Source organism: Neolamprologus multifasciatus, chromosome 22 (genome assembly GCF_963576455.1).
Source record: "Neolamprologus multifasciatus chromosome 22, fNeoMul1.2, whole genome shotgun sequence".
Classification (NCBI taxonomy): domain Eukaryota; kingdom Metazoa; phylum Chordata; class Actinopteri; order Cichliformes; family Cichlidae; genus Neolamprologus; species Neolamprologus multifasciatus.
Genome location: NC_140459.1, coordinates 5,993,146 through 6,018,494, shown reverse-complemented (window position 1 = coordinate 6,018,494; position 25,349 = coordinate 5,993,146). Strand labels below are relative to the sequence as shown.

Here is a 25,349-nt window from a genome sequence, read left to right as displayed (position 1 = left end):
ATATGAGAGTGTATGGTTTGCTCTTTCTCTCTCTCTGGGCGAGGCCTGTTAGGGTGTACCTTATCTCTTGTCCCGAATCACGTGGAATAGGTTGCAAGCTAAATTTGTGGGTGGATGAATAATTGTATCTGGATTACTCTGGGAACTCAAGGTTAATTGCATAGGAGTGTAAACATGAGCATAATTTAAACTACTTTTAAAATGGCATTAGCAAGAATATGATTAAGTACAAATAACTCCAGAAAATATGTGATAACAGCTGTGACACAAATATACATGATTTGTATGTGTCTTTAATCCCTACGTCACTTTAGGTCTCTAATCAGAATCACAGATTAGGCGCTACTATCTCTTTGTTTCTGTCATTCTCCACTTTCCAAAATAAATGAGTAAATAAATAAACCTCGGTTCTCTCATTTTGCCTGGTTACTGGTGAGGCGCATCCAGCTTTGAATTCCTATTGGTCAGAGAGGCGTCACTGCGCGTGCGGACTCAGAGGCTGTAGTTTCATTTTGTGGCAAAATTCAAACAATAAACGGTTTTATTAATTTTTTCTTCTTATACTGCGAGTATTGAATTGAAAATGAGGACGTTTATGATGCTGCTTCTTTACTGGACAGCGTCTGTGTCTGCAGGTAAGCTTCATAAAAATGAAACTGTTCTTTAGAGATAGTGTTGCTCTCAGGTGGCTCAGGTGTTGCTGTAAATAGACTCTCGGCTTGCATATATTCAAGATTCAAGGTTTATTTTTACTTCGCGGTTTTGTTTTTTTGGGGGGTTTTTTGTTTGTTTTTTTACAGAAATACAAAGGCTTCAACAAAACGTTGCTTCTCACCAGCATCTACAGTACAATGATCAGTAAAACAAATAAAATACAGCGATAACAAATCTAAAATAAGGATAAATAGCAATGACGGAGCAGCTTGCAGAGACACTGAGCAAACTCAAGTGTAAATAATCACATTGATTCAGCTAGCAGCAGTCTTCTCACAGAGAGGGATTATATTAGATCAGATTAAGTGTGTGTTTATGGATTGTAAAGGGAGGGGCCAAAGTACATTTATCAGTCCCACAGTTTGTGCAAAGAAGTCTTCCGGCATCCTGCTGGTTCTGCAGCTGATGCTCCGTCACCTCTTTCCAGATGCTGGAGGGAGAACAGGCCGTGAGAGGGCTGGTTTGGGTCCCTGATGTTTGTAGCTGTTTGCAGAAAGCCTACAAACAGCTACAAACATCAAAACCTAAATGAGTGTTGGTTTACAAATTATTTTTGTTGAAATTAAATTTCTAATTGTAGAAGAAAAAAATTTAAGCTGCTCATAATGTTTTATGGTGTAAGGTATAGAAGTGTTACATTAGCAAAAAGGGAAAGAAACAGTTGTAATCTGCACAATACTAAAAAATGAACTCATTGGCAGCCTATGGTCGGGTTAATGCCATAATAAGGACTGTAAATCATTACTAATGCAAAATGAAAATATAATCAAATCAAAATGACCCACAAACACCAGTTTTTACAAAACGAATTGTAAAGGTTTTTAAAATAAGATGATCAGAAAAGATAAAACATTGATTCATAAATTTTTTTGTATTTATAGAGCAGACACACTATATTTGTTTAAATTTTGAAAATACTGTGATTTTTAAAGCTGTTTCTCACAACATTAAACATTTCTTCCAGTGAAGCACTCTCTGAAGTATTTCTACACTGCTTCCTCTCAAGTCCCAAACTTCCCAGAGTTCGTGGTTGTTGGGATGGTTGATGACGTTCAGATTCTTCAGTTTGACAGCAACACCATGAAAACTGTGCCTAAACAAGACTGGATGAACAGAAATATAGATGAGCAGTACTGGGAGAGAGAGACTGGGGGCTTTGTAAGTGCCCAGCAGGTGTTCAAAGCCAACATTGAAATTGCAAAGCAGCGCTTCAACCAAACTGGAGGTTTGTTTATGTTTTCTTGGTTTTTTACTGATATTTGCTGTTAATGTTTTCAGCGTTTATTTTAGTCATAAACAGTTTTGCATACATACACTTTAAAAATTCTTCATTCAGATTAAAGATTTAAATACAGGATGACTCACGATGAATGTAAAGGGCAGATGGAGGGCAGCTAGTGGATCACGAAGTGCAGAGGATGAGTAAAGAAGATGGGCAGCTGTAAGAGGATGAAGAGTGAAAAGGCAGTTTGTCCAGATCACATACCTGTGGAATTATGGGGATGTTTAGGAGAGAGAGCAGTGGACTTTTTAACCAGACTGCTTAACGTCTGAGGAATGGGGAAGCGGCAGTATGCTGAAAAAGAGCACCACAGACGTGATGTTTATTTCAGTGTTGATGGAAAAGTTTAGAGGAGGTCAGAAGGTGTTGCAAAGATAGCACATGATAAGATGCTAAAAGATGCATGAGAAACTCAGGGATGACAGAGAAGTGTGTGAGGGTGGTGCAGGACATGTGGTGTGTATGGTTGGAGTGACAGTTGGGTTCAAGGTGGGGGTGGGATTACATCATGGATCTGCTCTGAGCCCCCTCATGTTTGTAATGGGGATGGACAGGTTAACAGATGAGGTCAGACTGAAGTCTCCATAGACTATGATGTTTCCAGTGTTGTGATCTCTAGTGAGAGCAGGGAGCAGGTGGAAGGGATGGGGTTATACGCTGGTGAGAAGAGAAATGAAAATCAGTAGAAGCAACACAGAGTAAATGTGTGATTGACAGGGAGAACAGTGTTGCAGAGAGGATGCAAGAAGCAGAAATAGTGATGATTATTAATTTAAATGCCTGGGTCAACCATCCAAAGTAGCAGGCAGTGCACAACAGAAGTGCAGGGTGTCAGGGTGTGATCTGTTGCATAAAGACAGAAGCAAGAGTGAAAGGGAAGGTTTACAAGATGGTATTGAGACCTGCTGCGATGCATGGTGTGGAGATGAAGGCACCGAGTTGGAGGTAACAGAGTTAATGATGATTTTATTGGGAGTGACCAAGTGGCAAGGCTGAGATGGTTTAGATGCTGAATATGGAGCTGAGAAGAGAAAGACCTTGGAGGAAGTTCATGGATGTAGAGAAGGAGGATCTGCTGTGGCGACCCTTAAAGAGAGTGACCGAAAGAGGAAAAAGAAATGAAGAATTGTGAAGTCAAATGACGTTTTTCTCTCTTTCATTTAACATTTTGAAAACAGTATTTGTACTGAGCTCACATCTTACATAGCTTGTCTTTAAGGATATTTATTATTATGTTTATTGAAACCAGTTGTAGCAACTCACTGCTGAACAGGCTTCTCTGTCCTGAAACCCTCCTTCTGTGGAAGCTGTGTTGAATCAGGTCAGGTGTTTTAGTCTCTGTTGACTTGTGTCTCTGTGTTTATATGAGACGATGTTGGATCTCACTCTGGTTCCCTGTCGTCTTCTTCTCTGTTCTTCTTTCAGGTGTTCACATTGTCCAGCGGATGTACGGCTGTGAATGGGACGATGCGACGAATGAGGTGGAGGGATATGAGCAGTTTGGTTATGATGGAGAAGACTTCATAATATTTGACCTGCAGACAGAGACGTGGGTCGCTCCACAACGACAGGCGATCATCACCAAACACAAGTGGGACAGTAACAAAGCTTTTATAACCAGTGTGAAGAACTATTACACTCAGATTTGTCCTGAGTGGCTGAAGAAGTATCTGAACTATGGGAGGAGCTCTTTACTGAGAACAGGTATCACATGACCAGACTTAGAGTGATAATTTACCTCATTTTTATTAAGTAATACAACTTTTTTTTATGACCAACACAGTTAAATTCAGTGTATTTTCTCTCTTCCTCTCTGTCTGCTAATCTCATGTGTTTTTTTTAAACAATAATCAAAATGTAATTTATTCGTTAAATTTCAAAACCATCACTTCAGCCTTTTACAATGTGTTTCCCCCTCCCTTCAAATATTTTTCTTATTTCTTTATTTTTATATTACAGAGTCTTTATTTGACTCTGTAATATCCTTCACATGGTACTATATGTACATTAATATGTGTTAGCATGCTGTTAATACAGAAACAGTGACCTGTGTTTCTCTTTACTCTCCAGTTCTTCCCTCAGTGTCTCTCCTCCAGAAGTCTTCCTCCTCTGCCATCAGCTGCCACGCTACAGGTTTCTATCCTGACAGAGCCGAGATGATGTGGAGGAAAGATGGAGAGGAGACTCATGAGGGTGTGGAGATAGGAGAGATCCTCACCAACAATGATGGGACCTTCCAGATGAGTGTTAACCTGGATCTGAGATCTGTTCCAGCTGAAGACTGGAGGAGGTACGACTGTGTGTTTCAGTTCTCTGCTATAAACGAAAACGTCACCACCACACTGGATAAAACAGCCATCAGGACAAATGAAGGTAAGAAAATAATCAGAAATGATGAAGATGTGTTGTTTGTATTGTTTTGTGTTTGAGCTGATGGATGTCATAAAATATTGACTTTATTTTCAAAATCTAATTTTACTCTTTTTTTGTCGCCCACAATGGACCTGCTCATATGACACAGATCATATATAAACAGTGTTGGGCAAGTTACTTTGAAAAAGTAATTAGTTCTCGACAGTACTTAAAAAGTATTGAGATAAAAATAAAGTCAAATAACACTTTGGATAATAACAATGCAGAGATACATGTATCAAACATAAAAAGATATTTCCCTTTGAGATTAAGCAGACAGATGATGGTTAAAGGCACAATATAAATATGCACACGGGACACAAACAAAATGACACACAAATACATCCTCCCGCAGGCCCACCACCCGCAGGAGGCGCCATAGGGGTCGGGTGCATTGTGTGCCGGGTGGCAGCCAGGAGCGGAGGCCCTGGCGGACTGACCCCCGGCTGCCAAGACTGGCAATAGGGACATGGAATGTCACCTCTCTGGTGGGGAAGGAGCCTGAGTTAGTGCGTGAGGTTGAGAGGTACCAGCTAGATATAGTCGGGCTCACCTCTACGCACGGCTTGGGCTCTGGAACCAGTCTCCTGGAGAGGGGCTGGACTCTGTCTCAGTCTGGAGTTGCCCCTGGTGAGAGGCGGCGGGCTGGGGTGGGTATTCTAATATCCCCTCGGCTAGCTGCCGGTACGTTGGGGTTTTTCCCGGTGGACGAGAGGGTTTGTTCCCTGCGCCTTAGGGTCGGGGAACGGGTCCTGACTGTCATCTGCGCTTATGCGCCGAGTGGCAGTTCGGAGTACCCAGCCTTCTTAGAGTCCCTGGGGGGGTGCTGGAAGTGCTCCGCCTGGAGACTCTGTTGTCCTGCTGGGAGACTTCAACGCTCACGTGGGTAACGACAGCGAGACCTGGAGGGGCGTGATTGGGAGGAACGGCCTCCCTGATCTGAACCCGAGCGGTGCTTTGTTATTGGACTTCTGTGCTAATCACAGTTTGGCCATAACGAACACCTTGTTCGAACATAAGAGTGTCCATAAGTGCACGTGGCACCAGGACGCTCTAGGCCGTAGGTCGATGATCGATTTTGTAATCGTATCACCAGACCTGCGACCATATGTTCTGGACACTCGGGTAAAGAGAGGGGCTGAGCTGTCAACTGATCACCACCTGGTGGTGAGTTGGATCAGGTGGCGGGGGAGGACGCTGGACAGACCTGGTGCACCTAAACGCGTAGTGAGGGTGTGCTGGGAACGACTAGCAGAGGCCCCAGTCCGCGAGATCTTCAACGCACACCTCCGGCAGAGCTTCAACAGCATTCCGAGGGAGGCGGGGGACATCGAGTCCGAATGGACCATGTTCAGCGCCTCCATTGCCGAAGCTGCTGCATTGAGCTGCGGCCGCAAGGTGGTTGGTGCCTGCCGTGGTGGTAATCCCCGAACCAAATGGTGGACACCAGAGGTGAAGGGAGCCACCAGGCTGAAGAAGGAGTCCTATCGGGCTTGGTTAGCCTGTGGGACTCCGGAGGCAGCCGACAGGTATCGACAGGCCAAGCGGAATGCGGCTCGGGCAGTGGCTGAAGCAAAAACTCGGGTGTGGGAGGAGTTCGGAGAGGCCATGGAAAAAGACTTTCGGACTGCCTCGAAGAGATTCTGGCAAACCGTCAGGCGTCTCAGGAGGGGAAAGCGGTGCCCTACCTGCACTGTGTATAGTGCTGGCAGAGCGCTGCTGACGTCGACTGAGAAAATCGTCAGGCGGTGGAAGGAATACTTCGAGGACCTCCTTAATCCCACTGACGCGTCTTCCAAGGAGGAAGCAGAGTCTGGGGATGAGGGGAATGACCCGCCAATTTCTGGGGGCGAGGTCACTGAGGCAGTTAAACAACTCCTTGGTGGCAGAGCCCCTGGTGTTGATGAGGTCCGCCCCGAGTTCCTGAAGGCTCTGGACGTTGTAGGGCTGTCCTGGCTGACACGCCTCTGCAATGTTGCGTGGAGATCAGGGGCAGTACCCGTGGATTGGCAGACCGGGGTGGTGGTCCCCATCTTTAAGAAGGGGGACCGGAGGGTGTGTTCCAACTACAGGGGGATCACACTTCTCAGCCTCCCCGGGAAAGTCTATGCCAGGGTGCTGGAAAGGAGAATTCGTCCGCTAGTCGAACCTCTGATGCAGGAGGAACAATGCGGTTTTCGTCCTGGTCGCGGAACACTGGACCAGCTCTTTATCCTCTCGAGGATACTTGAGGGTGCATGGGAGTTTGCCCAACCAGTCTACATGTGTTTTGTGGACTTGGAGAAGGCATTCGACCGTGTCCCTCGGGGTGTCCTGTGGGAGGTGCTGCGGGAGTATGGGGTGTCTGGCCCATTGCTACGGGCCATTCGATCCCTATACAACCGTTGCAAGAGCTTGGTTCGCATTGCCGGCAATAAGTCGGACTTGTTCCCGGTGGGTGATGGGCTCCGCCAGGGCTGCCCTTTGTCACCGGTTCTGTTCATAATTTTTATGGACAGGATTTCTAGGCGCAGCCAAGTGGCGGAGGGCTTTCGCTTTGGTGGCCTCAGGATCTCATCTCTGATCTTTGCGGATGATGTGGTTCTGTTGGCTTCATCGGGTGAGGGCCTCCAGCTCGCACTGGAGCGGTTCGCAGCCGAGTGTGAAGCAGCGGGAATGGGGATCAGCACCTCCAAATCTGAGACCATGGTTCTCAGCCGGAAAAGGGTGGAGTGCCCACTTCGGGTCGGGGATGAGGTCCTGCCCCAAGTGGAGGAGTTCAAGTATCTCGGGGTCTTGTTCGCGAGTGATGGGAGAAGGGAGCCGGAGATCGACAGACGGATTGGGGCTGCAGCTGCAGTAATGCAGACGCTGCACCGGTCCGTCGTGGTGAAGAGGGAGCTGAGTGTAAAAGCGAGGCTCTCAATTTACCGGTCGATCTACGTCCCTACCCTCACCTATGGCCACGAGCTGTGGGTAGTGACCGAAAGGACGAGATCGCGGATACAAGCGGCGGAAATGAGCTTCCTCCGAAGGGTGGCTGGCATCTCCCTTAGAGATAGGGTGAGAAGTTCGGCCATCCGGGAGGGGCTCAGAGTAGAGCCGCTGCTGCTCCACATCGAAAGGAGCCAGCTGAGGTGGTTTGGGCATCTGGTAAGGATGCCCCCTGGGCGCCTCCTGGGTGAGGTGTTCCAGGCATGTCCCACCGGGAGGAGGCCCCGGGGCAGACCCAGGACACGCTGGAGAGATTATATCTCTCGGCTGGCCTGGGAACGCCTTGGTGTTCCCCCGGATGAGCTGGAGGAGGTGGCTGGGGAGAGGGAGGTCTGGGCCTCTTTGCTTAGGCTGCTGCCCCCGCGACCCGGCCCCGGATAAAGCGGCTGAAGATGGATGGATGGATGGAAGTAATTAGTTATAGTTACTAGTTACTTCTTCAAAAAAGTAACTGAGTTACAAGATTCTAAATGTAATTAATTACTTGAAAAGTAACTATTGTGTTACTAAAAAACATGTTTAACCCTCTGGGGTCCAGGGTATAATTTTTTAACTACTTTTGATGTTTCCTCCACATTTCACCTTTAAAAACTGTTTATTTGCCTTGTTTGGTTTCATTCTTTTCAGCACAACCTCACGTGTCTGAATTTCCAGTTATATTTTCATTTTGACATACTTAACGCAATTGATCTAAAATCAGACAAAAAACATAAAATCTGATTAGAGTAGGAGTTATATATTTTTACTGTAACAACCACAAACATGTTTAATGAATCATATTTCATAAATTTAATTCAAATATAAATTGTCAATTTTAAAATCCTATGCACAAGTTTTGTAAACAACAAAGTTATTTGCATCCATTTACCTTTTACCTTGATTTTTTAAAATAACCATTTCAAACTATTTACATAACAATCAGCTGTTCTGCATTCAATAAGATGCCACACAAATTATTTGTGCCACTCCAAAAAATAATTTCTGTCCACTATAAAGGAGAACATCACAGCCTGATACCTGCAGGCCTGACAGCAGCAGGTGCATCACTCCTGTTTCTACCTGGAGACAGCAGTCGCCTCATTGTTCTGACAACACAGCTTCAACCGTCTGTTTGTTGAAAAAAAGTAACGTGACCGCGTTTTCTTGTTAGTAACGGTAACGGCGTTGTAACGGTAGGAATAGTAATTAGTTAGATTACTCGTTACTGAAAAAATTCCCATCACTGTATATAAACAGTCCAAAACAGAAAAAAACCCACAAACACAAATAATTTTTATATATAATAAACTAATCAATCATGGTTTGCAGTTGTAGCACTGATGCTTTAAATGTTTGGATTTATTATAATATTAGTTTAGTATTAGTATAAGTCAAAGAAGTTAAAGACATTAAGGACACACATTTCAGTTTTGTCTTTCTCTTTATTTTCATTCAACATTTTTTGTCAATAATTGAACAAAAATTTTAGTGTTTTTTTTTTTTTTGCAAAACAATATTTAAAATTAATAAATCAGTTGTTTGCTGTTTTTCTTCTTTGTTTTTTTGTTTGTTTGCTTTTAGCCTCGACAGAAGTGCCCAACATCACGATCAGCCCCACCTCCAGCCCCACTGCCGTCCCCATCAGCGTACCCATTGTCACTGCTGCTCTTGTTCTCGCTGTCGTTGCACTAATCGGATTCATTATTTACAAAAAGAAAACTGGTGAGTGAACCAAAGTGATGATTTCAGTATTTTTAGCGTTTTTCCAGGTTGCACATTAAAACAAGCTTCAGGTCCTGGTACAGCAATGATGTTTAAAGCCCCAGAGTGATGAGACCGTAACAGTATTATCATAGTGAGAGAAGGAACCAATAGTAAATAAAGTAAAAGGTAAAGTAACATAGAGAGCTTTGTAAACCAGTTTGAGTTAGTGGTGTAGGGATCAGTGTTCCTGTATTTACATCTATGATCACTGACATGTGATTCTTTCTTTTATTTACAGCTAAATCTTCTAAACCTTGTAAGTAAATTTCTCATGTAGACATTTTGAGCTGAATCTTGTTCACATAAAAATCTGTTTCACTGAATGTGAATTAGAGGCTAAAATTAAATGCATGGAAACAAAGCAGATGACTGGCAGCGTGTTGGAAATTTACAACAGCATCACCACAGAGCAGCTCAGCTGGTTGCTGAAGTTTTTATGTTTTGATTTTGTCTGTCTGGTCTGATTTTTGTAGACATGAAGACGTCACCTGAAGATGATCCTGAAAGGAGCCCTTCAGGTATGTCTTGGATTGGAGGATTTGTTTGTATCCTCATAAAAATTGTAACGTAGTGGCTTCTTTTTTTTTTTTACATTTTCTAAATATGAAAGTAGAAGGTTAGATATTCAAACCATGTGTTCATAATCAGTTATAATAGTTTATAGTTACACAGCACTAAACAGAACAAAATAATTAAAGCATCAGTACTAAAAACAAGTACCTTGGAAACATAGACGGCCCCACTATGTTCAGTATGTTCAGTAATATTCTACAGTAACAAAATAAATCTGTGAATCACTGCACGTCCTGTTACTTTAATCTGTTTGGCTGCAAATGCTCATCCGTCTCTTCAACGTTTCGATGAACTCCTCAGGATCTTCATTTATTCTGCTCTCTGTCATTTTTCACCACCACACATCCTCATTCTTCTTCTTCCATCGCCTGGATGTTGCCCAATAAACTTTTCTCCATGTTCACTAACTGAGATTTCTGTAGTGCTCACATAAATATATTTTATAAGCACTGCAAAATTTTCTGACCTACACAATGAAACAGTGCTCACATATTTTAAAAAGTTAAATATTCAAGTGACAGAAACAGAACCATAAATCCTCTTGCAACTGAGAAAACTTTCTCCTCGCATCTGTGTTTGTGTTCATGCTGTTTGCATTTAACACTATCATCAACATCAACAGATCATATTATTTTTTTAGTTGAACATAATCATTTTGTATTTTTCCTCCTCAGATTCAAAACCTTCTTCAGACATAACCATCAAAACTGAGCTGATGACAAGTACGTACAGGCTCTCTGTGACACTCAGTCTTAATCTTTGTGTGGTGCTGCATGTTTTTACTCATGGAGTTTTATACTTTGATGCATTTTGAATTATTAAACATTTCTGAACTGTTCAGCTGGTCTGACTCACCAGCTGTAGATTTCAGGTATAAACCTGCCATCACCATCATATCACACGTTCCTTCTCCTACAGTCGATTGTTTTTGGATTTTAAATGCTCTTATCTAAACAAAACAACATCCTCAGAGGGAGCAACATACATGCTGAACATGGCAACCACTCGCAAAGATCTAGATATAACAAACTAGACATTTTTATGACAGTGCACATCGCTCCAGTTGCTGTTTCTTATCTTAGTAAGAATCAGTCGCTTCCACTAAAACCTTATATATATATACGAATAATGAGGCCATATAACAGATAGTAACTAGTTAAACTGTATAACTAGTGACATGATAGACGAGGAAAGTTTGTGTGGAGATGATCGTGGCCCAGTGTTTGTGTGACAGCTCTTCCATCATGATGAGTTTTTGACCTGAATGTTTTTTTTCTTTAGAGTAATTCTGACAAAGAGTGAAATCTGGAACAAAGGTAAGCGACGTCTCTGAACACATCACATGTACCACATACAGTCATCTTTGTGTTGTACTGAATGCATTTAAAGAAATCCTTAATTTTTCACACTGACTGCATTTGCTGATGCATGAAGAATTTTTCATTCACTCCTCGTTAATGAAAGCTGAATCTTTCTCTGAACAGGAGACACTTTGATCAGGTGGACTAACTTCACTTCATGAGGAATCTGCATCACTGAACTCCTGAGAAAACATTTCTACTGTAATGGACATTTTTTTTATTTCAGCCAGGACACAACCGTCCTGGCTGGGGTGGCTGTAGCTCAGGAGGTAGAGCAGGTCACCTATTGATTGGAAGGTTGGTGGTTTGATCCCAGGCTCTTCCGGTCTGCATGCCAAGTATCCTTGGGCAAGATACTAACCCCAAGATGCTCTCTGATGCATCCATTGGAGTATGAATGTGTGTGACTGTAGTTAGAAAAGCACTAAGTACAGGTAAAGTGCTTGTGAGAATCGGTGTGATTGGGTGAATGTGGCATGTTGTATAGAGCGCTTTGAGTACTCCAGGAGAGTAGAAAAGTGCTATATAAGAATCAGTCCATTTACAACTTGTGACTGAAACATACACCAAACAACACGAAGGAACCACATTTTTACTTTTATGTCACAGGAAAAAAAGAGAATTACTATTTTCTGTGAGAAAAAATACTTTTTATCCAAACTAACTTTATTTATAAAGTGCTTTAAAACAGCAAGTCCTGACCAAAGTGCTTAACATTGAGAACGGAATAAAAATGAAAAAATAAAATAATGAATAACAACAACAAATAATAATAATAATATTAACAATAATTATACCATAACAATAACATAAACACATAAAAATAAAACTACATGAATAAAAACACTGAACAAAACATAAAAAACAATTTAAATTTTTTAAGTATAATTTTATACTGTAGGTCTCTTTTATGCAATAATAAGTAAAGATGGTCCTGAAGAAGAAAAACGACATCTGTAGGAATTATGTGTTTATTTTCCTCAGTGTTGGGTCTGAGTGTGTATCACCACTATTCAGTTTTAATGCTGCTTTGCTACAGCAGTTAGTTCTGCATGTTTGATTTTAGTTTAACTCTGGATGACTTTTCTGACACAACCTCAAACGGGATTTGTGTTTTCAGCTGGAACTGAACCATCAACCTTTTACTGACAAGGTCAGAATGCTAACCACTGCACCTTTGGAGATATCGTGATTTAAGGTCAATAAGTTGAAAATAATAGTTCTGTGATTTGCTCTGCTTTGAATTTACTGCAGATCAGTTCATTTACAGTCACTTTACAATCACAGTTTTTTTTTATGAGCATCAACATGAGGTGTCTTGAAATACTGAGTTTAAGATTTATAAAAGTTGTCATAAATAATTTGTTTCATCTTTAATAAAAATATGAATACGCTGATGAAAGCTATAAATAAGGTATTGCAAAGAAAAGCTGTACTCTATTATTGCCATTTCTATGTTTTGTTCAAACCCTGGTACATGTGACAGTGATGAACAGTCATGACTTTAATGGTAACTGTATTACATAAATACTACAGAGACATGATGGTTAATGCAGCTGCCAAAAATCAGGTTTACAGTGTGTGTGTGTGTGTGTGTGTGTGTGTGTGTGTGTGTGTGTGCCTCATGTGGGGTTTATTGTAAAGATTATTTTATGTTGGATGTTTTAGGTCAGCTGTGTTTTGATCTACAGAATCAGGGAAAGAGTCTTTGTTCTGTTAGACTACTGCACCGTTTCTATACTTGAACATCTAAATAAAAGTTTAACATTGTGGTCGTGCATAATGTCGATTATTCAGAGTGTGGAGAGGAGAGTATAATAACATGAGTGAACAGAAACTTTGTGAATATGAGTCATGTTCCAACCTGACACCACAAATATTGAATTACTGAGTATGTAAAGGTAGGTGCATCACTACTTTCAGCCAAGGAGATGATGTACTTTATAATTTTAGTTTGTTAAAGATTTCTATTCCAATTCTGGTTGAATTGGGCTTCAGCTCCAGATCCAAGTGACAGCAGGTCAAAATGATACCTGTCGGTGTCCAGCATCAGTCTATATTCAGTTTGAATATTACTATAAACTGATATGGATGAGTTTATGTCCTTTATTCACTGTAACATTTAACTTTTGAGAGAGCAGGATGAAGACAGCAGAGAGAAGAGAAACTGAGTGGACATGTGGTCAAATTCACCGAACAGCATAAAGTTGTAGCTTCAGTATAAAGCAGTGTGTTATACTGTTATCAATTATGATTCATAAACCTGCCCTTATCATCATAATAATAATAATCTTATCTTAATTATTCTAAGATGACATTTTTGTTATTTTCTAGTTCGTAGTTGAGAGAGGACAGAGAGGTTGTATAAGAACAGGAAGAATGATGGAGCAGACAGTGAAGCAGCTGAAAAAACAAAAGTAGTTTTTCATGTATTTCATGGAGACTTTGTTTTCCAGTAGCACATGTAAAACATGCCAGTAGAGATTCTAAACAGGGGATATTGGTTTGAATAGCAGCATTTTACAGGATTCACTCCAAACATGGCTAAACAGGATGGCAGCCACTACAACAATGTGATGGGCTACAAATCTGTTTTCCACTCATAAAACTGGAGTACATGATGCCTTGTGCTGTGTTTGCATGATAAAGGGAGGGTTTGATGAATTCAGAAATATTAATACGAAACAACTCTATTACCAGTTTGCTTCACGTACTGGTCTGTGGAATGGCAGCGTGATTTTCCAGTGTCTGTACTGAATAACGCCACTTAAAGTACTTGATGATTTGGTGGAAGCCTCTGTGTGATGATTTGCCACAAATAGTTCTTTAACTTCTTTAACAAGTCTTCACTTGGGTTGGGTAACTAAAGGCTCCGCCCTAAAACAGGTGGATGAGATTACAATCTTTGATTATTCACTCTGATTCATTTTTAAACATTACAATACGTCATCCAACTAATTAGGCTGCTTTTGAAAGTAACGTTTTAATGTGTATCAAATAGAATTGAGGTTTGAAAATGTGAAAATGGTTGATGACATTTGCAAGTAGCATTTTCTCTTAATATTAACGACAAGGTGTTAAAATGCTCAGCCCCCAATCATCAAATCAAATCAAATCAAATCAAATCACTTTTATTGTCACATCACATGTGCAGGTACACTGGTACAGTACATGTGAGTGAAATTCTTGTTTGTGAGCTTCAAAATACAATAACGTAAAACAAGCAAAATATAAGAATGGCTAAATCTGAGAGTAATAAATATATGTACAATATATAATAGTATATGCATTACTGGATGTGTATACTAAATATGTTTTTCTACGTGTGTGTGTGTGTGTATACATATTTTACAAATTAAATAGAGTAAACAATAAAATAAAATATAATATAATATCATAATGTGTGGCGTTATGATTCAGGGCTGAGCTCCCCTGAAAGTCTGAACCTAGAACCCCCCCAGTCTACTACATGAAGTCTTGCCCCCATAATTTGATTTAGGGGCTTGTTGGACCAACTTTTCCTCTTATTTACTTATTTTGCTCTTTATGTGAAATAACAGTGGCATTAACCTACTACTGTAATTATGTTAGTCTTCATAAACTTTACACACTCAAAGCAAAAATAACTACACTAAGCTGTGTTGTGAAAGAGAAAATTAAACTGCAAATAGAATTACGAAACAGATTTTGCTAATGTAATTTTATCTGGAAATTACCCGCCACAGAATGAATGCTCAGTTTTGGGGGTAGTTGTGCCGGGATGAGAAAAGTCTGGGCTTCTCTGCTCAGGCTGCTGCCCCCGGGACCTGAACCCAGGTAAGTGGAAGAAGCTGGATGCCATGTTTGAACTTCAGCAGGACGTTTCAACCGTGTCTACACAACTGAATGCATCAGATTGCTGCTTTGTGATTGGCTGATTAGAAATTTGTGTTAATGAGCTGTTTAACAGGTGTACCTAATAAAATGTCTGGTTAGTGTATATGTATAACCTGGGGAGCACTTCACCACAGTTTTAGTCTTTGTAGCGTCAATAAAACACTGTGTTTGTCCTCTGGTGACATTTTATTAGGCAATGTTTTCACTCTAAAGGGAGCCTAACAACACAGAGACAATAGAAACAATACAAAAAGTCTGAGCAGCATGACTCATAAACTAAACATACTTCTGTGCATACATACTAACATACTTCAGGCAGAAACACCCGGCCTCTCTCCCCGCCTCCTTATTTCATCACATTTTGCAGACTATACTTTCAGTTCTGCGGATAACATCAGTGAGTCGATTTAACCCAGATATTAGTGACGTTGGCACTGAGGATGGTTTTCATTGGCTCGATGATGCAGCTTTGACCTCAGCTTTGGGTCAACACCCAGACCCACATAGATAATAAGATATTAGCTGTTAGATTATTGAGAGGTCACCATGAAACTGTTTATTTTTCTGTTTCTCCTGGAAATACACGGCACGGTGGGACGTGAGTTAGAAATTTGTATCACTTACAGTAAAGTTTTTTAAACTGTTTTGCTAAAAAGGACATATTTAAGATTATTTTTAAAAAGGCTATTAATAGGTGCGTTTGCCCATGTTTACATAAAAGCCATTAATATCTCTGCTAGTTCTGGGGAAATGCTTCAGGAAGCTTGATTAGCATCACTTTCAACTCACAAACACCAAAAAGGTTTGTGAGTTTTAATCACATCAAGTATCAGTGACACCAAAGGACTTCCTGGTTCCTGCACAGTTCAGGGTGTGTCAGCAACATCACTAACAGTGTAACATGATCCATTACTCATCATCTTTTATTAATCACATCAATTTAGAATTTACAATCTGATATTTTATAATTTTACAACATTTGAAAAGAGCCAATAATGAGTTATTGATTATTTGATTCATAATTACATCGGTATTAGTCTCAAACAGTAAAAAAAACCTTTGTGTTGGACTGTGCCATAGTTTTTGTTTTGTTTATAAAAACTGCCCTTAATTCAGCACTATTAGAATGATAATAGGATGATTAGATGAAATATGAACTGCATGCACTGTTGTTGTCGAGTCTAAAAGCTGAAACAGTCATTTTTTCTTACAGTGACTCACTCTCTGAGATATTTCTACTCTTCTTCCTCTGGAGTCTCAAACTTTCCAGAGTTTGTAGCTGTTGGTTTGGTTGATGATGTTCAGATGATTCGCTATGACAGCAACACAGAGAAAGCAGAGTTTAAGCAGCAGTGGATGGAGAAAGCTGCAGAAGATGATCCACAGTATTTGTCCCGCCAGACTAACAGGCTCATGAACACCCAGCAGGTCTTTGAAGGCAACATCGACACTTTGAAGCAGCGATTCAACCAAACTGGAGGTTTGTTTCTGTTTCACTTTTTTACTCTTAAAATGAAGCTTTTTATTAACCTAACTGCTGACACTGAATAAAATATCTCCAGGTTAAACACCTTTGTTGTTACAGACTAGGCTTGTAGTCAAGACCGCCTAAACCAAGTCCAAGACAATACCAAGACCAGAGGGTATCGAGACCGAGACAAAGACGAGACCGAAACCGAGACAAAAAAGTCTTTACACTGTCGCGTCTCTCACCCTCTCTTGTTTTTCACATAATGATATTATCCTATATCCTCGCATGTGATTGGCCACAATATGGAGGGATTGGAGCATAGCTGAGCCACTGTGTGAGAGCTGAGCAGCGAAAGGAAATTAAGTGAGGAGCCGACTCTCGCTCAACGGGAGGCGACTCTTCTGATTCACTACAAAGCACTCTCTAAGCACGGCTCTTAGGGCTGATGCTTTTGTGCACGACACATTATCGAACGTTGGTTTGTGTGTCATGGGTACACAATCACTATGTCGATCTGAGACAGCAAGACAGAGACAGCGAGACCAAAACAAGACCAAGACCACGTAAAAGTGGTCTCGAGGCATCCAACTCTATTACAGACACAAGCTAGTTTGTTAGCGCCCTTAATGGAAGCTTAACCAGCCAAATTTAAAAAGCTGATTATGTGTATTTATGTAGTTTTTATTGAAGCTCTTCAACTTAACTCCCTCATCTGTGGGCAAATATCAACTATTTCCTGCCCCTCTTGGTTTCAGGTGTTCACATTAACCAGCTGATGTACGGCTGTGAATGGGACGATGAAACGGCTGAAGTTAACGGCTATCATGAGTATGGCTATGATGGAAAAGACTTCATATCATTTGACCTGAGGACAGCGACATGGATCGCTTCAGTAATGCAGGCTGTAATCACCAAACACAAGTGGGACAGAGACAGATCTCTTTTAGGCGATCTGAGGAAATATCACACCCAGATTTGTCCTGAGTGGCTGAAGAAGTACGTGAACTATGGGAGGAGCTCTCTGATAAGGAAAGGTAAAATCACATGACCTGATTTATTGTAATACTTTTAATTAACAGGCCACATCCTGATCTTCTCATACATTTATTACCACTTTATCATATTTACGCTTTTCATTTTTCCCATTTTCTGTTTATTTTACTTTTCTAATCACCATCGCTGCAGCTTCTTACAGCACTCCCTTCACTCAGTTGTGTACTTCTTGTAATTCCACCATTTTCTTAATTATTCTTTAAATGGCATTTATGTTAATTTGTGTGTCTAAAACATAAAAAAATACATCAAATGAAAATGGTAAACTCAGCATGAACTGTGATTTTAGATTTTTTTTTTTTTATTTTTTAAATCCCCCAGAGCGTCCATCAGTGTCTCTCCTCCAGAAGTCTTCCTCCTCTGCCATCAGCTGCTATGCTACAGGTTTCTATCCTGACAGAGCTGAGATGATCTGGAAAAAAGATGGAGTGGAGATTCATGAGGATGTGAACATGGGAGAGATCCTCTCCAACCATGACGGGACCTTCCAGATGAGTGTTGACCTGGATGTCTCATCAGTGAAACCTGAAGACTGGCACAGATACAGATGTGTGTTTCAGCTCTATGGTGTGAACGAGGACATCGTCACCAAACTGGTCAAAGCAGCGATCAGGACCAATGAGGGTAAAATTGGAAAAAGAAGAGAGTAAAACTTTTATAAATACACCTTTATTTGATCTTATTTGGGTTTTCCATTTGGCTCCACGTGAAAGGAGGAAACTGTTAGAAGCCCTTTTCACACATGCTTAAAACAAACCAGGTGTTTGATAGAGATTAGGAAGCAACAGGACTAATCATTCGGTACTTGATCTTAATAATGGAGGATGTAGGAGTGAAAAAAACAACAACAAAAAAACTTTAATTTTTGGGCTTTAGTACAAAGTTAAACTGCTGATCCAAAACGTTTAACAAAAATCTAAAAAAAGGCAACAAACTGGTAAATCTAAAATACACTCAGAGAAATCACATGAGGGGAAACAAACAGACACTAAAACAAAGACTGAAGGGAGGGAAGAGTGTTTATAAACACATGAGGTAATCAGAGAACAGGAAACAGGAGGGTGACGAGACACAGCTGACGTAAAACTAAACGGATGAAACACTGAGTGAAGTTAACGCAGGGACAGAAACAGAGACCCTTCAAGGACCAATAACACTCTGTGACTACAACACTAACAAGAACTAAAACACAAACAGGTCTGAAGGATCCACTAACACAGCACAGGTGAAAATAAAGACCAGACAATAAACAGAGAGCAAAGGGAGCCCTCGGCAATCACACAAGAGCAAATAAAGAAAAAATAAACACAGCAGCAGGCCTGAGGATCACACACAGCTCAGATTACACTGATCTTCGTCTTTCATCATCATCACTGGGAGGTAAAAACTACAAACTTTAATTTTAATGTGGTTTTAGTGACCCTGATTTTTTTTTCTGGTTTTATGTGATCTGTTTATAACATGGAAGAATCAAACCTGCTGTGATACTGTGTTCATTCACCTGTTGTTGACTGGCTCAGTGTAACTGCTAAACATCAAACTGTAATACAGTTTGATTATTCACTAATCTACATTAAAACATTGTGTAGTTTAGTTCCTGTGGTGTTTTATAGATAAAGGACCGGTGTGGTCTTAATGAACGTTGGTCCAACAGTGAGATGAACTACAGAATGTAAATGTGTTGGTTTCAGGTTCTTCAGTCTTCCCTGCTCATGTTGTTATCCGGATTATGGGAATACTGCTCCTCCTGACTGTCTGCTTCTCTGGAGTCTTTATCTGGAGGAGAAAATATAAAGGTGAGAAATATGAAACACATTTACCTCCAACATGTTGCCAACATTTTGATGTTTATGCTCTTAGAATTTGATGTTTCATGTCTGTTACTTCTCATTTGATAAAGTTCATAATGTATAAATATTTGATATTCAATCAAATGTTTCATACAAGTGGTGCAAACCTTTATTCTTATGTGCTTTTGTATGTTTTGAATAAATAACTGTATTACTGTCTGTGTTTTCAGAGCTGTACTGACAGTAAGTATTTAATTTATTATATATATATGTATATATTTTATTAGATTTTCTTAAAAATAATTTTATTTGGTTTTTATATTTCAGATTTAAATGCTTATTTAAAATGTTTGAGACTTAAGATGTTTAAAAGATTTCTCTGTGTGTGACTCAGAGCAGCTTTAGAAAGAAATTTATCGCTCAACCGTCTCAGCTTTGCATGAAGTCAGCCTCTCCCAGCTGTCATGACTCAAAGGTACATCCAGGACGAGATGCCAGTCTATCTGAGAAAGAGAGAGACAACCACACAAACTCACACGTGCAAGGAAAACTTAGAATTAAAATGCCCTCCTTTGACCTCCTGTTTCCCCTCCAGAGAGGAGTTAAACAGTTTGATGGCGTGTGGGACAAAGGAGTTTTTAAGTCTGTTGTTTCTAGACTTTGGGAGAAGCAACCTGTCGCTGAACAGACTCCTCTGGTTGTTTATAACCACGTGCAGAGGATGCCCGGCATTGTCCATAATGTCCAACAGTTTCTTCCAGCTTCATGCCGACCACAGAACCAGCCTTCCTGATTAGTTTTTCCAGCCTGGACACGTCCTTTGTTTCTGTGCTGCTCCCCCAGCACACCACGCCATAGAAAAGTACTCCAGCAACCACCGACTGGTAAAACATCCTCAGGAGCTTCCAGCAGACGTTGAAGGACCTCAGTCTCCTGAGGAAGTACAGTCTGCTTTGGCCTTTTTTATGGAGGTGCTGCGTGTTGTGTCCGTGTTGCCCGGATTCCTTCTTTTTAGTGCTCTGCACTGCAAGGCCTTTACTGCAGCAGCTTTTAGCTGCTGTTTGTTTGTAGGCTTTTCTGTATGAAGTTTAGTCTTCAACAAGTGAAATGCATGCTGAGTTACGTTAAAATCAGGTGAATGACTTGGCCATTCAAGAATATTCCACTTTGCTTTAAGCCTTGAATGCCATTTGTATCATATTTGATACAAACGTTTCTTAAAGGACAAACGGTACAAACATGTTCTGTAATTGCAAAATGTTATGGACAAAACTCTTGTGTTATGTAAAATTAATTTTTAACAAAAAGTTGTTAATGTTTCAAATGTGACAACATATGTAATAAACATGATATCGCAAGGAAAGGTTTTGTTTGTTTGCTTTGGCTATATGTTTTCCATCTGTATGATCAAATGCCAGGCAATTGGTTAAGCTGGATTTGAGGAGACAGTGTGTCTCTAAACACCTCAGAAATCATTCGGCTGCTTCTGTCCTGCGTCACATCATCAATAAACAGTGTTTACTAGTGCACTGCCATAACTGTATAACTTTCTACAGGACTGAATATAACATCAATATGTAAAAGTCCAGAGCCTCTGTGCTTTATCTGAGGACGATGTGTCGTACACAAAGCAAAGGTCTGGTTTGGTTTGTTCATCTTGTCAAACCAATATTAAAATAATGATAATGATAATAATAATAATAATAAATCTTGATCATTTATGCACAATGTATTAAGTTCAGAAATGAGAAAAATCTCTTTCAAAAACTTTTCTGTGCAAACAAATGTCTAAAATTACATGTAAATTCTCTCTCTTTCCTTTAAGGTTCAAAAACCTTAAATGGGTGTGCACCAGTCACCTCTCATGCCCACAGTGATGTTTTGAGGAAAATTTAACAGTGCCAGCTTCGCACAGATGTACAAATGTAAGTGTGTTCAAGTCCCAAAAAACAAACAAACAAACAAACAGGCAGGTATAAGGTGGAAACCCAGATGTCCCAGTTCTACACTCATTTCTGTACAATGGGAGGAAGTCGAGCCAAGTCATCTGTCTTCTATATAGTCGTTGATCTCTGCTGAAGCTCTGGAGGCTAAAGGTGTTTATTAGGGAAAGCCTTAACATCTAGGGGCAACTTTCTATTTTAACTTGATAGATTAAAGTGAGAATACTACTCTGGATATATTTTAATTTTTAGCACTTCATAAGAAATGACTCATGCTTGTGTATTTTTTCTTCTTTCCCCATAAGGCTTTATAGAATCTCACATCACAGCAAAGAATTCCAGGTCTGTGATTAGAAAATTATGCAGATGTCTTTGCAGTTTGACGCTGGAGTGTTAACTATCAGATTTAACAACAACTACATTTGTTCTCTGTGATTTGCCTGTAAGTATTATTTGTGGAATGTTTAGTAAGACTTTGTTACAATTGGGCTGTAAAAAACAGCTAATGGTGGATGTTTATACAACCTGAATTCCAGAAAAGTTTGGACATTCTTTTAATTTGAACAAAATGAAAACTAAAAGACTTTCAGAGCCAATATTTTATTCACAACAGACCATAAATGACATAGAGGTTTGGAAACTTTACAGTTTAATTCACAAAATGAGCTCATTTCCAATTTGACACCTGCAATAAATGACTGAAAAAGCAAGAAATTTAAAAAGACTCAGCTCGGTGAACATCCAGCAAGTAATTAAGCTAACTGATATCAGGTCTGTAACATGATTAGCTATAAAAGAGAAATTTTAGAGAGGCTCTCCAGTCCAAACAATGTTACTCAATGTTCTAAGACTTTGCAACTCTCATCATCTACAGTGCATAAAATTATCAAAAGATTCAGAGAAGCGGGAGAGCTCTGTGCGTAATGGAAAAGACCTTTATTGTATGGGCATGGTCTTCGGGCCCTCAGGTGACACTGCATCACTCATCAGTATAACTGTGTCGCTGACATTACTAAATGGGCCCGGGAATACCTCCAGAAACCTCTGTCGGTTAACACAATTTGCCTTGCCGTCTGCAGATGGCAGCTAATGCTCTATCATGCAAAAAGGAAATATGAAGTGGGTCCAGAAGCGTTGTTTGTTTTTTGGCCATTAGCCTTTTAAGTTTATTTAATTATTTTTTATTTTTCTTCAGTCTCAAGTGCAGAGTATCAGAGAGCATGCTGACCAAATAAGTGAGAGCACCACTCAGTATTCACTTTTTTCCATTTCACACTTTGCAGAGCTATATTACTCCTGACACACACTTACACAAATCTTAATCAAGCATTAACGGCTATGAAATGAAGAGAAAAAGGAATTCATAAGGAGCCTTTCACTTTGCCTCTCCTGCTGGTCCAGTCAAATCTGTATCCAATAAAATCTTTAATGAGGTGAGTCACCAAGTCACTCCCTCTACATCACCATTGGACAGCAGAACTTAATTTGATTCGTCACACTCCGTTTGATTCAACAGCTTGAATCGTGTTGAATCACCTGCAACAGGAAAGCAAAAGTTTGCATTTTGCCCAATCACAGCTATAATTACAGCTCAAATGAGCCTGACAGAGGTTGTTAAAAATGAAATGCAGCATTGTTATGTAACTTGTAATGGTGGTGCAATAAGCAAACAGATTGATGACACTATGCCTCACTACTGTTTGTGTGATTTTGGCCTGTGTTCTCGATCCCTTTGCAGTTAGCTGAATCTGGAATCCTGGTGGAAATATTGTCCAGGGATACAAAGAAAAACAAACAGTCTGATCGACTGATGTGATTGCTGCAGACTGCTGTATTAGTATGTTTATGTAAGTAAAGGATCTGCAACTGTTTGAGAAAACACTCAAGAAATCACCACGTTTGCTTTCTCTACTCTTAACTCAGGGTGAAGGTATTCAGAGTTTGAACGAACGCTGCTGTTCTGGTACTGAAAAGCTTCCCATCTTAAGGCCTTTGCACAGCAGATGTGTCAAATATGTGCAAATATTTCATCCATCCATTCACTTCTGCTTATCCTTTTCAGGGTCACGGGGGGCGCTGGAGCCTATCCCAGCTGTCATAAGGCGAGAGGCAGGGTACACCCTGGACAGGTCGCCAGTTTGTCGCAGGGCCAACACACAGGGACAGACAACCATTCACACTCACATTCACTCGCACATTCACAAGTAATGGCAATTTGGATTATTCAATTAACCTATCCCCACAAGCTGCATGTCTTTGGATGGTGGGAGGAAGCCGGAGTACCCGGAGGGAACCCACGCAAACACGGGGAGAACATGCAAACTCCACACAGAAAGACCCCGGCCTGATGGTGGAATTGAACTCAGGACCTCCTTGATGTGCGGCAACAGTGCTAACCACCGTGCCACCCTGCTGCTTATGTGCAAATATTTAATATGTAAAAAATATATTTTGGACTCACCCATTCTTAATGCAGCTATGCACACCAAATGCATAATTACACAAGACAAATTTGTGGTTTTTATTTTTTCAGATCAGTTTAATTTTTTCCACACATCTAGTGGTGACACAATAAAAGCATGCACAAGGCAGAACATTTGACTGTTGTTGTATCTGGAACAGCTCACAATCAGCTCTCTGAAATTACTTCTCTTCCTCCTCACATGTGATCCCAACTCTGCTAACAAGACCCCAAACTGTCCCTCCGATATCCTGAAATATGTCAGAAAGCAGTCGTCCTGATTTACACAACTACTTCAACTCCTGGATTAAACCATGAAATTTTCACTGATGCTGCCTAAAATTGGGAACGGGATGTTTCTTCCTTTTTTGTTTAGTAAAATCAGGATCAGCTGATCATTGCTTGATGTCATCTCCATTTTTTTCCACATGTGTTGAGTTTCTTACACAGCAATTACACATCTGGAAAATAGAACCATGGAACAAGACAATGCCTGACTTGAGAAAGTGCTGCACTGGATTGAGTTAGCTGCCCTAAAGCTCACTGCCACTGCAGTAGACACTGGACTACAGACTACCATCCACTACATAAGAAGAGGATGATTAACCACTAAACATCAGAACTTACATGAAAGTGAAAAGTTAGCTATCAGAGGCTGATGCCTTTTGTCTTACAAGGATGCAGGAGCATCATTCCAAGGTCACAGAGAGCAAACATTTTAAATACAATATGATGGGAAACAATAACCCAAGTGCAGAGACGTGACAAATGAATGGGCTTGGTAGCCAAGGCTCTTGGTGGAGCTGATTACGTTAAAAGTGATATAACTGCTGATACGTTATGTTTCATGTTAAGGAAACTGCTCTATAAGTTTTGTAAGTGACTTTGGTTTATGTCATTATCCTAATGTGATAACTTTACTTGCAAATTACATGAAGCTTATAGGTGAGTTCTGTGAGGAAGATCTGTAATCACTCATCTGCCTAGTTTCCTGTGTGTTCGGGTGCTAATCAGTTCCTTACATCGGTTCCACTTTCCCACACTGTCATACTTAATGCTGACATCATCGTACATCCAGCTTGTTATCAGTGCTCACTTCAAAAGTCTGCATGCTGATGGTACGGTGGTGCATCAGTGCCAGTGGAATTAGCAGCTTGCACATCTGAAAATAGCAACTGTCAGTACTGAAAGGTATATGTTATAGCAACATATAGTCTCATACTGAAGTGATATTTTTCATTGAAGACTTTGCTTATTTCAGCAAGATAATGGTAAACAACAAACTGGAGCTATTACAACAGCATTTGCTATTACCTTGTATGAATTATACATGTATCAGTTTCATGTTCTGGGTTGTTAGTAGTTGTACCAAATGTTATCTTTTGGGTTCAGTGTGTTGTGTGAGGGTTTATTTTGGGCATTTTTTTTTTTATTTGGTAAGAAAGTGAAGAAAATGAGAGGAAAGTAGGACAAAAATGAAGACATGGAGAAAATAGTCTGGGACAGAGCTGAACCTATGTCCCTCCAGAAGGCCTTTGGCAGATGGGTCACCTATACTAAGGAGCTTGGAAAGAAAAGCGTCTGGACTTCTTTAAGTTGCTTGAAGACGTTTCACCTCTCATCAGAGAAGCTTCTTCAGTTCTAAGGTCAAATGGTGGAGAGTCACACAGCATTGAAGGAGTTATTTTATCGTGATT

General features: G+C 40.4%; 2 protein-coding genes across 5 annotated transcripts in view; both read left to right on the top strand.

Moving 5' to 3' along the window:
• The first annotated feature begins 4 nt into the window (after positions 1 to 4).
• The window catches only part of LOC146492752 (major histocompatibility complex class I-related protein 1-like), a 26,645-nt gene continuing 1,300 nt past the window's right edge, over positions 5 to 25,349 (top strand). Inside the window, exons 1-10 of one of the 3 annotated variants that reach the window (XM_085147939.1) lie at positions 5 to 635; positions 1,679 to 1,939; positions 3,422 to 3,700; positions 4,067 to 4,369; positions 8,942 to 9,082; positions 9,363 to 9,380; positions 9,598 to 9,642; positions 10,372 to 10,419; positions 10,979 to 11,013; positions 11,182 to 13,353. In XM_085147939.1, coding sequence (XP_085004065.1) covers positions 584 to 635; positions 1,679 to 1,939; positions 3,422 to 3,700; positions 4,067 to 4,369; positions 8,942 to 9,082; positions 9,363 to 9,380; positions 9,598 to 9,642; positions 10,372 to 10,419; positions 10,979 to 10,983 — 1,152 coding nt within the window. In that variant the 5' untranslated portion in view covers positions 5 to 583 and the 3' untranslated portion in view covers positions 10,984 to 11,013; positions 11,182 to 13,353. Of the gene's footprint in view, positions 636 to 1,678; positions 1,940 to 3,421; positions 3,701 to 4,066; positions 4,370 to 8,941; positions 9,083 to 9,362; positions 9,381 to 9,597; positions 9,643 to 10,371; positions 10,420 to 10,978; positions 11,014 to 11,181; positions 13,354 to 25,349 lie in introns of those variants that run through there. The other 2 variants (XM_085147940.1, XM_085147941.1) reach the window with 2 other exon arrangements.
• LOC146492751 (class I histocompatibility antigen, F10 alpha chain-like) overlaps positions 15,234 to 25,349 on the top strand; it is a 26,151-nt gene continuing 16,035 nt past the window's right edge. Inside the window, exons 1-6 of one of the 2 annotated variants that reach the window (XM_085147971.1) lie at positions 15,234 to 15,532; positions 16,148 to 16,414; positions 17,161 to 17,439; positions 17,780 to 18,082; positions 19,150 to 19,254; positions 19,479 to 21,216. In XM_085147971.1, coding sequence (XP_085004097.1) covers positions 15,481 to 15,532; positions 16,148 to 16,414; positions 17,161 to 17,439; positions 17,780 to 18,082; positions 19,150 to 19,254; positions 19,479 to 19,489 — 1,017 coding nt within the window. In that variant the 5' untranslated portion in view covers positions 15,234 to 15,480 and the 3' untranslated portion in view covers positions 19,490 to 21,216. Of the gene's footprint in view, positions 15,533 to 16,147; positions 16,415 to 17,160; positions 17,440 to 17,779; positions 18,083 to 19,149; positions 19,255 to 19,478; positions 21,217 to 25,349 lie in introns of those variants that run through there. The other variant, XM_085147970.1, reaches the window with a different exon arrangement.